The sequence below is a fragment of the Esox lucius genome, chromosome 16 (genome assembly GCF_011004845.1).
Source record: "Esox lucius isolate fEsoLuc1 chromosome 16, fEsoLuc1.pri, whole genome shotgun sequence".
NCBI classification, from domain to species: Eukaryota; Metazoa; Chordata; class Actinopteri; order Esociformes; family Esocidae; genus Esox; species Esox lucius.
In genome coordinates, this window is record NC_047584.1 from 13,324,407 (window position 1) to 13,340,627 (window position 16,221).

The 16,221-nt window shown below is 45.5% G+C and overlaps 1 protein-coding gene across 8 annotated transcripts in view; it reads right to left on the reverse strand.

Moving 5' to 3' along the window:
• The window catches only part of epb41l5 (erythrocyte membrane protein band 4.1 like 5), a 38,106-nt gene that overhangs the window by 4,567 nt on the left and 17,318 nt on the right, over window positions 1-16,221 (reverse strand). For 6 of the 8 annotated variants that reach the window (XM_020054971.2, XM_020054975.2, XM_020054972.2 and 3 more), the window contains exons 9-21: window positions 15,549-15,636; window positions 15,356-15,444; window positions 15,114-15,204; window positions 12,582-12,751; window positions 11,199-11,305; window positions 11,086-11,104; window positions 10,115-10,151; window positions 9,837-9,964; window positions 4,869-5,023; window positions 3,097-3,194; window positions 2,371-2,505; window positions 993-1,057; window positions 1-120 (exon numbers count right to left, since the gene is read on the reverse strand). In XM_020054971.2, coding sequence (XP_019910530.1) covers window positions 1-120; window positions 993-1,057; window positions 2,371-2,505; window positions 3,097-3,194; window positions 4,869-5,023; window positions 9,837-9,964; window positions 10,115-10,151; window positions 11,086-11,104; window positions 11,199-11,305; window positions 12,582-12,751; window positions 15,114-15,204; window positions 15,356-15,444; window positions 15,549-15,636 — 1,302 coding nt within the window. The other 2 variants (XR_003777154.2, XM_020054973.2) reach the window with 2 other exon arrangements.

A 16,221-nucleotide genomic window follows, 5' to 3' on the forward strand; every position in this document is an offset into this window, starting at 1 on the left:
CTGGCCCCAGCCGAGGTCAGCAGTGTGGGTTTGAAGAGGTCCCATGACTCCTGTTTTTCAGGACGTCCAGTCAGAGACAGGGAGGAATTGCTGCCCATTCGTCCACTACGCACCTTCAGCCTGGGACAATTACCAGACAGATCTACACCTTCAGTCTGAGACAATTACCAGACAGATCTACACCTTCAGTCTGAGACAATTACCAGACAGAGATCTACACCTTCAGTCTGAGACAATTACCAGACAGAGATCTACACCTTCAGTCTGAGACAATTACCAGACAGAGATCTACACCTTCAGTCTGAGACAAGCAGTGGACAGTTCCAGAGATCTACCCCACCCTCCACCACACAGCTCAGCCTAAACATTTATTGTTTCTAGAGGAACATTTATGTTCAATAAGTCAAGAGTTTTCCCTTCATGGTCATTTGTAATAACAATAATTGCGTAAATTCCTGTTGTGCATAATAGTTTGGTTTGTAGTTCTAAATATAGAGGCCACTTGACAATGCCAAGAACAATTCCCATGTTTTGTGAGAGTGAAGGGAGGCAGGTTCGGTGATTCAGCTTGAATAAGTGTTTTTCTTTCAGAGGAAATTTCATTTAAACATGAGCACAGCTGCTGCAAAAAAACTCCTGTCAATCAACCCCAAGTCGCACCCACAGATAAGTAGGCAGCCCCTGGGAACGAGCCGTTGATTCAGGGGGTGATGTCATAACAGAGTTATGCCAAGAACCTTAATGAATATTCCAGCTGATAATGAGCTTTAAAGGAAGACTGTGATTGGCTGGGGCTAGCTGTGGGTTGTCGTGGTGACTCAGGGAGATGCAGACAGTGGAGGCTTGGTGACATTCCAAGATGGGGGTTTCCTTTGTCATGTAACATTGCATAGTAAAGCCTGGATGTCTGACGGTTGTAATGCATTATGGTGGTTAAAGAGGTTTCGGGGTTAGGAGGGAAGAGAACCATTTGGCTCTGTGTCTTCATATACCTGGATGCTGCCTCCTGGAGGTTGGTGTTCTTGTCCCCAACCCCAACGTGCTCCTCCAGTGATCCCTAACACACACACACACACACCCACACACCCACACACCCACACACCCACACACCCACACACCCACACACCCACACACCCACACACACACACACACACACACACACACACACACACACACACACACACACACACACACACACACACACACAATAAGACTAAAGTAGAGCAATTCTACATCATTTGAATGTAGAATAGCAACTGTGTCCAATGTCCAGTTGATTTAAATGTTTACAGTACATAAACAGCACATCCTATGTAACATCTAAGTCTCTTCCAGTACTGTACTTGGCAGTACTTACAAACATTGGAGATATTTCTCCTTTTGGTATCAGCCGATTACAAAATATTGTCAAGGCACACGATCCAATGATACATGTTAGATATGCTTGCACATGAAGGCTATTAGGAACAGCTGGATGCAGTTCCATCCAGTAACAACTTCTCTAACAGCCAATTAAAATTGTAGTTGGACACGTTCCAGCGCTTGTTCAGGGTGCCGTGTTTAACAACCCAACTGTGTTTGTTCAAACTGCTTGCCGCGTGGAGTGGCAAGCAGGATTGTTGCAATGGTTTTCATTTCACAAGTTTCTACTAAACGTGTAATCCGAAACATTTTCAAACTCACAGCTAATAAACATTGTCGTTTCCAATTAAATTGTGTTACCATTGTGAGCCACGAGAGTAGCAATTAAAATAACGCAATAATAATGTGTAATTGGCACAAGTCCAAAATGCTCAGTCTTAGACATTGTCTTCAGAAACATGCAATATATTTTCACAGTAAAAGCACACCCAAATCTCATAGAATTAAAAGGTTTAAATGTAGCCCTCTGTGGGCAAAGTTGACCTATTTTCAGAAACTCTTGTTACAGAACATGATAATGACCATCTTTTAATCACAGAACTATGAATATGCAAGGATATATAATGGGAACATCTAACATATAGCTTTTGATCATGTGCAACAGCATCTACAATTGTAATTGGCTGATACCAAGAAAAGTGTCACCTAAAGCAATTTTTCTGCATTAATCCACTGTTCATCCAGTCCCTGATGTTCTGCATGTCAGCGATCACATTTTCCAAACAGGCTACTTTGAAAATACAGAATAACTGCATCATATAACATATCATTTTCCATTATACCTCCTATAGTTTGATATTTCAAGTTTGTTTAAAACGTGATTGCTGCAAATCATTTGGGACTGTATAAACAAGACTAATGACAAAGATCAATCCTTTTCGGCCGTTCCCACCCTCGGCCCCCCAGTGAAGATTGTGCATTACAGTGTCAGGAGACAGAGTGCTGTACCTTGAGGGCAGCCTCTACCTGGGCTTTGAGTATGTTGCTCTTTAGGTCCTCTGGGGGGCGCAGAGGAGCGAGCACAGGGCTGCTGGTGCTACCCACGCTGTTCAGACACTTCTCAGTCAGCTTCACCACGTCCTCCTAGTGGGGGGGGGGGGACATGAAGTCAGGCATACAAACACAGGGAGGAGAGTCAGGCTACCTTCTGCCAGTTGCTTACTTGAAAGTTGGAGCGACCAATTTGGAAAACGACCAACTAAATCTAGCCATACCTTGTCAATATGGCATGCATTTGCTTGCATGAGTCACGCTTCAGTAACCATCTGTCAATACTGTCGGTGGCCCGGCCCACCTACTTGCCTCAGCCATATATTAGCTTGACATTCTGCCTCGGCAGAATGAGCCGACCAGGGTCCGGGTGGAACTAAAACCACCTCAAGAGGCAAAACCCCCTGCTCTTTGAGGCACCCTTATGAAGTCAAAGACATTCACATTTGTTTTGCCATGAGAAATGGTCCCGCTCCACCAGAGACCGGTCAAGCAGCTCTCAGCTAGCTTCCCAACACGTTCCAATGCAGCGCTGTTAGCGACTGACACTAGCCAGGCTTTGTTCCCAGGACGGAGTGGTGTGTACGTTCCTGTCAGTGGATGTATAGTAAGCCTGTCTCCATTTGAGCCCACAGGCCATAGTCTATTCCTACTTTCATTTTGTCCTTCCTTCTCGGTACTGACCTGGTTGTTCATGTTCATGTTGAGGTTGATGTTGGGTCTGGAGGGGATTGGGAGCGGGGGACTGTCCAGTTCCAGCTGCTTCAGCCGTGCTGCCGCCTCTGCGGGTCAACCACAGACACAGGTCTTTACTCTCAGTGCCCACGAACACTTAACTAGCCAAAAATAATAATAATTATAAATTAGCATTTTAATGAGTGAAATAAGTATTTGATCCCCTCTCAATCAGAAAGATTTCTGGCTCCCAGGTGTCTTTTATACAGGTAATGAGCTGAGATTAGGAGCACACTCTTAAAGGGAGTGCCCCTAATCTCAGTTTGTTTCCTGTATAAAAGACACCTGTCCACAGAAGCAATCAATCAGATTTCAAACTCTCCACCATGGCCAAGACCAAAGAGCTGTCAAAGGATGTCAGGGATAAGATTGTAGACCTACACAAGGCTGGAATCGGCTACAAGAACATCGCCAAGCAGCTTGGTGAGGTGACAATTATTTGCAAATGGAAGAAACAAAAGAACTGTCAATCTCCCTCGGTCTGGGGCTCCATGCAAGATCTCACCTCGTGGAAATCTTGCAATGATCATGAGAACGGTGAGGAATCAGCCCAGAACTACACGGGAGGATCTCGTCAATGATCTCAAGGCAGCTGGGACCATAGTCACCAAGAAAACAATTGGTTACATACTACGCTGTGAAGGACTGAAATCCTGCAGCACCCGCAAGGTCCCTCTGCTCAAGAAAGCACATGTACAGGCCTGTCTGACAATGAACATCTGAATGATTCAGAGGAGAACTGGGTGAAAGTGCTGTGGTCAGAAGAGACCAAAATTGAGCTCTTTGGCATCAACTCAACTTGCCGTGTTTGGAGGAGGAGGAAGGCTGCCTATGACCCAAGAACACCATTACCACCGTCAAACATGGAGGTGGAAACATTATGAAGGAGAACCTCCTTCCCTCAGCCAGGGCATTGAAAATGGGTTGTGGATAAGTATTCCAGCATGACTATGACCCAAAACACACGGCCAAGGCAACAAAGGAGTGGCTCAAGAAGCAGCACATTAAGGTCCTGGAGTGGCCTAGTCAGTCTCCAGACCATAATCCCATAGAAAATCTGTGGAGGGAGCTGAAGGTTCGAGTTGCCAAACGACAGCCTCGAAACCTTAATGACTTGGAGAAGATCTGCAAAGAGGAGTGGGACAAAATCCCTCCTGAGATGTGTGCAAACCTGGTGGCCAACTACAAAAAACATCTGACCTCTGATTGCCACAAGGGATCATGTTTTGTAGAGGGGTCGAATACTTATTTCACTCATTAAAATGCAAATCAATTTATAAAAATGTTGACATGTGTTTTTCTGTATTTGTTTGTTGTTATTCTGTCTCTCACTGTTCAAATCTACCATTAAAATTATAGACTGATAATTTGTCAGTGGGCAAACGTACAAAATCAGCAGGGGATCAAATAGTTGTTCCCCCTCACTGTAGCCTAACGTAACAGTTAACTGGCCAAACTGCCAACATAGCCCTACTCAGCACTTTCTATGACATTGGAAAAAGGACTAAATGGGGGTGTACCAAGCCTCTTGCTACAAACATCCAATGTGTATGGCAGCTATTGTCTTTTAAATGTATACAACCTTACTGAACATAACTTAAATGTAGGGGTATGTTTTCTAAAGCTGTCACTACTACGGTTATCTAAATGTAGAACATCTGGACGGCTGTTAGGTGCTCAGTGATGCGGTCTGGTCTCTGATCCATGATGCGTGTGTTCACCGGCAAGAGAGACTGTGTCGTCCGCAGCGAGGCTAGAGGCGGAGGCGGCCATGCTTGGCCCAGCATCCTCAGGCTGGCCTGCTGTCGCCATGGGAACAGGGGTCCGGATGACATCATCGATGCACGTCTCCAGGAGATCAGCCACGAGGGGCATGCTGCAGGGAGAGAGGGGGACAGGAGAGGGCGTCAGGATGGATGGAGGCCCTGAGTCACACTGATACGGCCATGTAGGGGCCTGAGCAGGTCAAAACTCTGGGCCTCACGTCTTCTAACTTACCTGGAAACACTCTGCCACACTGTCAAAGTGCAGAAGGCTCAGCATCACGAGGGAGTAAACCTGGACCCAACTCAGATTAGCAGGCCCTATATCCTGAACTACCACTGAAGTCAACAGTTGCTTTAAAGGCTTTGGAGTGAACAAGACTACGCTGTCTGGGAATGAGACGGTTGGCTACGTCAATGAGGCCCTTGAGGTTAGACATGACGCCTGGGCTACTGAACTGCAGCAGGATACCGCTTTACACATGGCAGTAGCCAGAGGAAACAGACATGGTGATAACAGAGGAACGATATACCATAATGCTTCAATCAGTGCCTGAAGACCAGAGACATCACAGAACGTGTCACCAGCCTCATCCATACAAACTCCACTAGGAAAACAACGGTCTGAGAAGAATCATACTGGGAGAGGGAGAGGCAGAGAGACAGAGAAGGACTAAGGACGGGGGGGTGTACTAGCTACATTCCATACGTGACTGCTGTCCGATTACCGGCTAAAGAGGCTTTGATACAACTGGTTTCAGTTTTCAGGAGACAATCTCCCTCTCACTCAGGTTAAAGCACATTCTGCCTGCTGCAAATAATTACCCCACAATGACCACTGTGACATCAGAGCTATATATTTCAACCAAATACACCGTGAACTTTGAATAAAACGTGCAAACCCCTACACAGGAGGCATACTCACAACAACTGCCTATTCACAACTGGAGTTGACCTCTTTATTGTTGTTTATTACCAGATGTTAATGAAGTATCATACAGAGCCTTGGTCCTAACAATGTTAACAGAAAGCTACTTTAAAAGCTGTGAAAGAAACAGCAGTATTAAGCTAAAGAAATAACAGATGCCTTTCACATGAACCATCCAGGCATTGTTGTACATGATTTCAACACTGATTAGACATGATTGAGACATTTGAAAATTAACAATAATTACAATGAAGTTGTAGTGCAAAATCATTGGACAATTGAAACGTTTAAATTAATAAAAAGTCAAATGACTTCGGAAAGAAACCTGGGTCTGGCATTGAGAGGGACATTCATTGTCCCTGAAGAAATGACAGTAATTGTTTTGTGAGATATCCGTCAATGTCTTTCTTTTAACGGACTGTAGTCCACATATATGCACTTCTCTCGGCTTCGGTCAACAGGATTGTTATTGTCCTTGGTTTTACTCCATGACGCGGTCTTGCAAGCCCCGGACAGTTTGATTTGGAAGGGGTGATGTAGGGTCAAAGGGCCTGGCCTGTTTTAGTCTGGGGGAGTTTGGGGTGGGTTAGAGCCGAGCGCCACAGACACCGGCCTTGCTTGTGGCAGTTCAGTGTCTGGGTGAAACAGGTGGAGGGTGGGGGTGAGGTCCAGCGCTGTCCACTCACCCGTCCCCAGCAGAAGATCAGCAGCACTTGGTGGTGAGGGGGGATAGGTCTGGGCAGGGTGGGGGGGGAAGAGGAGGACAGGGTGGCATGGTTAACACAAGACGAGAGGAATGCTGGAGGAGTCTAAAAGAGGAGCGCAGAAGAGAGGGAGTGGCAGAGCAGATAAGGAGTGACTGGAAAGGAAATACAGCAGAAAGGTAGGGCTTGATCTGCCTGCAGGAAGTCTTCAGGACAAACCAAAGGCCAGGGGCAAATAGAAACACCTCTCCCAATGTAGACTGTTTCACAAACTCAATGTGAGCAGAGTGCGTTTTTCATATATATTTAGATCAACTCAAAATGGGACATTGCTAAATATTTACTACCCCACATCTTCAGCTAACTTCTCTTAAGAGAAGTGGATCTGTACTAATTATAAAGGGGGATGTCAGGGGGATTTATTCTTTTGATATTTTATTGGTATATTAGTTATGCTTTCATTGGAAGGTGTACAAGTTATAGAATGGAATAATTGACTGTGAAACGGAGGTCAAAGAGGAGGTAGAAGATAACAGATGGAGATGTAGAAGACATTACCCATCAGACTGAGACATGGGGTACAGTTGACCATCAAAGAAACCAAAACATGCTCAAACCAACATGGTGGGACTGTAGCTAGCTACAAGATTGTTGTGCTGCATGCAGAAGCTGTGGTCATGCCTTGGTTTGGTTCGTTGAATTGCAGGAAGTCGGAGCAGATGGGAGTGTGGTGGAGGTTTATGAAGGTAAACTGAAGCGGGGGGGGTTTGATTGTGGGGAGTAGGCAGAATCATCCGCGAGTTGGGATAAGGGCGTAGTTCATCACTTCTGTTAGATCCCATTTCTTAGGGCTTGAAAAAAAACAATTGAATCCTTCAACTGAATCCCGGAACCAGTGACGTTACTTTCAATATCTCCCATCCTAAACCAGTCGGCAAATAGCCTAAGGAATGTGTCCAGCAGGTCTAGTTCATTGCCATTAACTGAACAAACAAATGATCTCATCTCACATTATTCAATTCTAAGGATTATCAAATTACAGGAAGGAACAACACCAACTGCCCCCCCCCCCCCCCCCCCCGAAAGACCCAGTAACAAACATGCTATTCAGTGAGTCTGACCTCTGGGACTCGTATCAGGACAAACAGTCCTGAAAGGCTCTGCTCCTGGTCTGTGTCTCTGTCAGATCCAATGGATTAGGAGCAGTGTTACCCCAGAGCTTCAGCCAAATCCATGCCTCGTTTATCAAGATGAATTCCTTACCTACCACTGCGCTAAGGTCACAGCTCCAGTTGGGACACACTATAGAAGCTATAGCCTACCGGTACATAATTTTACTAACAGACCTAAATACTTACATTCTACTGCTTAGTGTAAAGAGTGGTTTTCATTCTCCTTAAAATAAGGTTCAGTTTAAAATCATACCTAAAATCATACTCCGAGGCATAGTTTTTTTTTTTAAACCGTGCTCAATTGCTCCAATAATTTTATCCTAGACTTGACTGACGGGGCAGGGTAGAATTCACAGGCAATAACTACAGTTCATTTGAAATATGTGGACTTATGGATAAGTAATCGTCACTTCAAAATTACTGACAGAAAGGTATCCTAATTTAACAAATGATATTGAAGAATTATACTTTGCAATCCTTTATTCATCAAAAAAGAAAATCTACAGAAGTGCAATTTCATAGTGCTGAAAAAATAAGTATACCCCTATCTTCGATATGCTGGTGTTGCCCCCTTCGGCTGAAATAACTTCATGCACCTGTTTCTTGTAACCGTCCATCAGACTCCTAGATTGACTGGGAGGAATTTCTGCCCACTCCTTTACAGTACTACTTCAACGCTGTCGTTCGAAAATCCATGTCTGTTTCAACGTAAGCTTTTTGACAGAATCCCGCACATTGTCCTAAAGAATTCTTGGGTACAATATGGGATTCGAGGTTGACTCAATGATGGCAAGTTGGCCAGGCACTGAGGAAGCAAAGCAGCCCCAAACCATACTACCATTTCCTCTGTGGTTCATGATTGGTCTGGAATTGTTTCCATTTGTTGAAGATCTGTCAAACAGTGGAATTCTGTACTTCGAATGCTTTTAAATAGCCCCCCCACTCATAGGCATCATTAATCTCTCTTTTGAGGGTCTCAGATGGTCTCATATTTCAACATCCATGTTTCCAAATACATTAATTAAAGAACGTTCCAGGGGATGTACTCCCATTTTCACACGACTATCTACAGTTGAACCTGGTCATCCTTGTAAAGTCTACTCTGATTCCACTTCCTCATATGACTTGGGAGGGAGAGTGAAGTAAGGACTGAAAATGGCAGACAATTTCAGCCAGGTATTGAGACTATAAAAGAGGACTGACAAGGAGAGCGTAAAGTAGCATTAGTACATCACAACAGGTAGCGGTCATGGAAAGAGTAGACCTCAGCAGAGCAGCTTTGATTACTTCACAAATTTGTTTGGTATTGGAGGATCAATGCAGACAAAGCAACCATTACCATGGATATAAGAATATTGATTTGTCATAAGAGAAGCAGTCACCAGCCCCGAATCATAGGACCTAGATGGCCCAGAGACATTGATTGGTTAAAGCAGATCTAAAGCATGGAGGATACATACCTTGCCTTATGAAAAGGCCTGTCTGGTTTCAGTACATCAAACTAGAACAGAAGGTATAACTTTAAAATGGGGATTCATCTTAACAGAACAGATCTTCAACGTTCACCAAAGACAAGATACACCCACCTACCTCAGGGGCAACCAGCTCTCCTTTTAATATGCCTTGAAATGTAAACAGACCCCTGCACAGTAATCCCCTAGGGATCATGTTTGGAGGAGAACGGAAGAAATAGGAGGCTGAGAAGTGAGGGGGGCATTTCTTAGAAGAGAAAGGGGGTTTATTGTTGTTACCAATGCTGCAGTGACAGGACAGGCAGCACCAGCTGCCATCAGCCTCACTGCCAAACAAGTACGACAACCTGGATGCCCAGATCCCCGTCACATTCTGGCCACTCACTATAGAGACCAGGCATTGGTCTCCTCACTACATAACCCAGAGAGGGCAGAGGCTTCATGTGCTTTCCAAATAGCACCCTATTCCCTCTATAGCCCAGTACTATTGACTGGAGCCCTACAGATCCTGATTAAATATAGTGCACTAAAAGTGGAAATAGGTGTGACTTGGTGCAGCTGCTGTATCCACCAGCCAGTACCAATGACAGCAGGGTGGAAAGATTAGGCAGCTTAACACTCTTATGGTATTAGAACAGTGAGCGACTCACCTCCTCTTCTCCGATTGGCCACCACCAGGACTCCTGGGGAGGGTTTCGATTTCCATGGGCCCACTGGTGGAGGCTGAAGAAGCAGGGCTGACCGCGGGAAGAGACCAGGGGCTTCTGATGTGGAGCGGCTGGGGGAGAAGGACATTTTATAAAAGGAAACATCCAGTGACACAGACTTTTTGGAATGGGAAAAGGAAAACGTCTTCCATAGAAAGTGCATCCAATCGCAAGACCAGACTGGTGACATACTGTGCCTCAAGATGAAAAGAACAACATACCTTAGCATCTTTGCTGGGGTTCACTCCATTGTTATGGCTGGTAAAGAGATGACAGAGCATTACCTCAACAGTCCATAGAGTTCTAAACATGTGACTTGACTTTAAGCCTTAAGAGCTTATGCTGCATAACTCTGAAGGAAAGTACATTTCAAAACTTTTCTCAGAAGACACTTTCCCCGACGCGTCAAGGCTGCTATGTTGAAACCATATTTGAGATACCCAATGTCACAGAGCGCTACATGTTGGATAAAATACCCCTCATTATGGCACCGCAATTATAGTGAGCATGATTACTCCAGAGGCTGGGAGATGCACTAAAGAGAGTTATCATCATCACATAGACACCTCAGCCACCACAGGTAAATAGACAAAAAGAAACCCCCAAAACTGATCAAAACACCTGACAGCATGCAAGGGAATGGGAAAACATACAAAACAAAATATTTACTATGGATCTCGCTTGGCATTGATGAAATTTATTTTGTATTGCATTCTTTTTGGATTCGCGGAATATTAGCTGCTGTCTGCCAAAACATTTCATAAAAAAGCTACCGCACGCACGCACGCACGCACGCACACTTTAACCTTGTGCACGATTCAGTAATTATGATGAATGGTGAGCACAGAAAGTAAGGCTGATTTTGCTCCAAAATGTAATTAGGCATTACTCATTCACCATGCTTTGTTGCAGTCGCGGTGTAAAAGGCCTGAAAAGAGCACACACGACGAAGTAGTCATCAGAAAAAAGGCGAGCATATGAACAAACACACTCAAACACACACTGTGTTTGCCTCATCTCAGTGTGTGTGTCTGTGTCTCTGCCACACTGATGAGTCAGGTCTTACCCACCAGCTCGTGTACCACAGAGAAACATTCAGGATCAACTTCAAGTTCAGAAACCACTGTAATTGATGGCAGTTTAAAACAGAACATCACAAACATTCCACTGTGAAAAGCCTAAATCCACTTACTCTAGGGGCTTGTTGGCTCCTGGAAAGAAAAGAAAAAAAAGAACCAAAATGAGTAAAGGATTGGGTGAACACAGTGTGTATGTGTGTAACATAGAAAGCATGTCACCAGCCACCTCTGTTTTGCATGGTCCTCCTGGAGTAGCGTCGGCTGGGCCTCCTCTCAAACGAGGCTGACCTCCTGGCTTTGTTGGCCTTGGTGGTCTGGTACTCCGTCTTCCCACTGTGGAAAACGGTGGTAAAACCATTCATACTGTTAGTTGAAGTCTTCCCTCCAATTAAGGCAAAATTACACAGGGCAGCCAATGAGATTCCTCGCTTCATTTCTGAAAATGGTTTTGGTTTAGTCGCGAGTAGCCACTGATTGGACAATACGGTCAGTATAGAAACGCCCGGCAGTATGATATGGAAGCAGCTAGAGCAGAGGTCGGAGAACGGTGTTTACAGTGTTGGGCCATTAATAAAAAGTTGCAAAATGTTGTACCCTTGAGCAAGGCACACTAACTGTCCCTCTAAGTTGCTCTTGGAAAGAGTGTCTGCTTTATTACAAAAATGTTAAATAGTCAAGTGGGGCCGCCTGAGAAGCAGGCAGGTTTAACCACCGCTGGGATTCCGCTGAGGAGGACGCCCTGGTGAAGGGCATTAGACTTCCCGTTACGCCCCCAGGGCGGCCGTCAGGAACCGAGCCCTCAACAAGGTGTTGTGACATGAGACTGACCCCTGCTGAACTCTGTGACCGTCCAACCAGAAACACCCCACCCTGAAACAACAAGGCCCAGAGAGAGACAGCTGCTGCTGTTTTAGCCGTCTGTAGTCTACCGCACCAAGACAAGCTATTACCCAATGGGCCCAGTTCAGTGTTGGAGTTGTAGCGAGTTTCATTACAGACAAGAAGGTAAATGAGAGCATATGCTGGATGGAGTCCTATTCAAATTACACAACTGACTTAATTAAGGTTAAACTGTAGCTTGGCCTCTCAAAAACACTCCATCACTGGTTGGTCTGTATCCCATTTCTTTTTACATGCTTTTTTTAATGGTTTAATATTAGTGTCATATCAATCAAATGTATTTATAAAACCCTTTTTTTTATTTTATTTTTTTATCGGCAGTCGTTACAAAGCGCTTTCACAAAACACCCAGCCTATGAGGCATGTTTCGTAATAGGATTTATATTTCTTATCAATCTGGTATTTAGATCATCACTTTAGAGTCGGTCGATCCATCACCAATCATCTGTACTCCCAGCGACTAAACTTGGTGGCGGTTTTGAAGTCGGTTTGACTGGTGTGAGGCGTCAGTGACCTGAAGTATCACACACCGGGAATGTAAATGTATAGCGGCTGGTTAGGTGTCCCCCGGCCAGGGGGAGTGTGATGAGGTGTTCAGGGTGTGGTGTAGCTGTACCAAAACATACCACCGGACACAAGCATTGGCTCCAGTAAGGACACATGCCAACAGACAGCAGTGCGCTACAGGGAGCGGGCTGCCATTAGCTACCTGTAGCGGAAGCGTGACCCCATGCGTATGAATCCGGAGCGCGTCGACCCTTTCTGGACGGGGCCGCGGAGCCGGAAGAAGGCGTGGTGCTCTACGGCACACTTCCACAGGTGCTTGCAGGCCTTGGGGTGGTCCATGCGGAACACAAACGTGTGCTCCTGCTCTTTACCCTGAGACAGAAACAAAGCCTTAGGAAACGTCAGCCACCCTCTGGGACTTACTAACTAGTGTAATATTTTTCCTGCTTGGACGCCAAGAAGTGCAAGCCATTGCCTTAGCAGCAGAAATCAGGAATGGTAATAAACAGTCAAGATTTAGCTAGACTTGACAATTTCCTAGTCATATTTGAGCCAGGCAGATAGAGAGAACAGGCAGTTTCATTCCAGTAACTTGCTCATTAATGCAATTTTCCAACAGGCCTTGATGAGGCAAATTAAATCCCTTCTCGTGTCCTAATCAGTTTTGCCTGCGCAGCGACTTTCTCAGCAGTGCCATGTCCTGCTGCTAGCCAGGCCTATTCACTGTGCAGCTAACAGGGCTTCATTACATCACACATAGGAAGGAGGACACATTCACAGGCAGGATTAAAAATTACAAAAAAATAACAGAAGAGATGATTACCAGACAACTTCAGACAGTAAGACTCTGCCCTCATGTCCACCCCCCCTTTCCCTGACACATGCACACAGTTGCCCATTTCTATTCTTGTGGGAACCAGAAAAAAAGAAACAGTCCATGTTCCCTACCCCTCAACTCAATAACCTAACAGCTATGCATTTACTGCAAAATGTCCTAATAAAATAAATGTTTTACTATTCTTCTGGTCTTACAAATTCACATTTCAATGGTTCAACATACCCAAAAATACAGCTGGTCTCCTGTTAAATTAGCTGAGCAGCATATTCTTAGTAAATATTTTAGTCTACTCTGTGACCAGAGCTAAATTAGTAAACGTTCCTCACACAGGAAGCAGCAAAGGCCCTAATCCTTGGCAGTTGGATATGCACTGTATTTTTTGTTACATGAAAGGTGCAATGGAAAAACAATTAAAAAAGGAAAAAAAAGAAAATCTGAAAATTGTATTCACACATTTCGAAAACATGAACTCATCTACTTTTCAAGTAGATGAGTAGCGGAGAAGCAGTTTGCGTACTCCGCTACTTGACATGAGCGTATGCATGGTTATGGATTTGTGTACATTTAAAACCTTAAAGCAAATGTTCCCATGGATAAATGAAACACTAGGTAGAAATGCGTAGTGTCTGATGAATGAGCCTCCTAGTGTTCAGCACAGTGTGCAGGACAGACTGAACGTCAAGTGACGGAGAAGCCATATGGGTGGCGGTTCCACATTAACACATAATATGAAGTGTTACGCTACGCATTAATGGCTGTGGATGCCAGCGCTGCCTGCTTTATTAACTCACCCTGGAGACAAGCCACCCAGTTCAGCCTAGCAGCCTCACAGAAAGAGACAACACTAGTCTGCTTAATTGGGTGTGGAATCTCACAAAACACACAGACAAACAACATTCCTGTGCTTCAAAACTAAAGGCTATACTGATCCTCGCCCACAAGACAAACATCTCCTCACAGCTACACAAACACTCCAGAGCACATAGTACATGTCCGGCAGGCTGAGGACTACTTCTTCCAAGAACCCTCTTCGCATAGTTCCTCTCAGCTGCTAATTAGCACTTCCTGATTCCTGGGTAGAGGCAGCCAGCCAGTTGCAAAGGACTAAACTAGGGGTCCCTATTGCCTGCCAGTCCTTACCGCCTGCCTGCCCTTACCACCTGGCTCTTTCTACCGCCTGCCTGCCTCGCCCTACCGCCTGCAGCCTGCCTCTCCCTACCGCCTGCAGCCTGCCTCTCCCTACCGCCTGCAGCCTGCCTCTCCCTACCGCCTGCAGCCTGCCTGCCTCTCCCTACCGCCTGCCTCTCCCTACTGCCTACAGCCTGCCTGCCTCTCTCTACAGTCTATGTCCAGCCTCCCTGCTGCAGGTGGAAGTAAGTACATTCCATGGAGGACTGCCCACCCAAACCCAGCCTGTTATAAGAGCAGCTCTGTACCACTCTGCTCTAGCCTCTGGTGGTGTCCCGCAATAAGGCCGTTTTCATTTCCATTAAAGCCATCTTATTAGACTGAAACAGTAACAGCCTTCACTGACATTATCTGCTCAGACCAGAACAAGGACACAAGGTCAATGAGTAATTGCAACATTTCAAAGTGGTATCAACGGACAGCACGAACAATCAGCTCTCCCTTCAGAGGAACATGAATCAATATTCCGGGCTATTTACTGAAAACCCTGACAACACTGGGAAATGACAGGGTAGCGTACGTAATGACAGGAGCTCGTGCAGGAAAGCAGTGTGTGAAAAGTAAATGGAAAAGTACAGTGGCATAAAACAGACCCCATCAACACCCGCCACAATAATACACCAAGGTAACAGAACAGCATGGCGCCCGGTGAGACAGCGTGGCTACCGCCCCCCCCTCCACGCTGTGTGGCCAGGCCGGGGTTATTACCTCTTCAGGCTCCTGAGGTCCTTCTCCATCATCCTCCACCACCACCAGGGTCAGCTTGTTCTTCTTAAAGTCCAGACGGGTGATCTTGGGCCTGACGGAGAAACACAGACAGACATTGTTGCGTCAGGGAACCCACTGACATATTTTCAAGCTCTTGGTTGTTTTAATAGGGCTTGGTATTAGAAAGTGTTGACCAACAGAATGTGCTGGTACCAGTTCAGGTGTTTAATAGCGAATCTTACCAGAAGAACAGGCCTATCTTGGTCTCTCCTTCAAACACCAAAACTCCAGTCGGGGTCAGTCCTAGCTGGTACTCGTTACCATCTCGAGCCTGGAGGTAGGAGAGAAGGCTCCTGTTACTCACTTCATTTAACCTCTACTAACGCTCGGTTTCCCTCCTGCAGCCGGAGACCGATCCCCTACTGTTGTCCTCACCTTGACCATGTGCATGTCCACCCCATACATCTCCAGCCACTTGGCCTTGTTCAAGTAGTTAATCTCTGCCTGCGACGGCATCTGGCCCCTAGGACCAACAGGGAAGAGAGGAGACAGAACACTGGGTCAAACATAGGATGAGGTAGGTCAAAAACAAATAACGTAGACTCTTGTGATCCTCCTGGGAACCCTGACGATTAAAGGTAACGTTCAGATCTTCACGGTGAAGAGGTAAGAGCACAGAGAGTAGCTCAGGCATCTGTTCCAGGTTAAATAAAACTAGCATCGACAAACCTCAGCATCTGTTTTGTCCCCGGTAGCACATGAGTCAAGGTAACCTCAGAGTAACCTCTGGTCACTGGCTTTAAATCAACTTCTGAAAAGAATTACACTCATCTCTACCTGGGAATACTCCCGACACATTATGCCAAGGGTGATGAAATAAAAGACGCCCAACAGCCCATGGTTGACCCAGCTGTGGTGCTCAAGGACAGGTAAGAACCATCTGAACACAGCAGAAACTCTGTAATGTGTATAGTTGATCCCATTACTAAACCAGCCACATAGCTGTCTGCCATTGTCTAAACCAAATGAGAACAGATTTATAATTTGGGGTTTGTCGAAACACACCCATAACATTCACTGTGATTTAGCCTGCTGTTGCTAATAACTA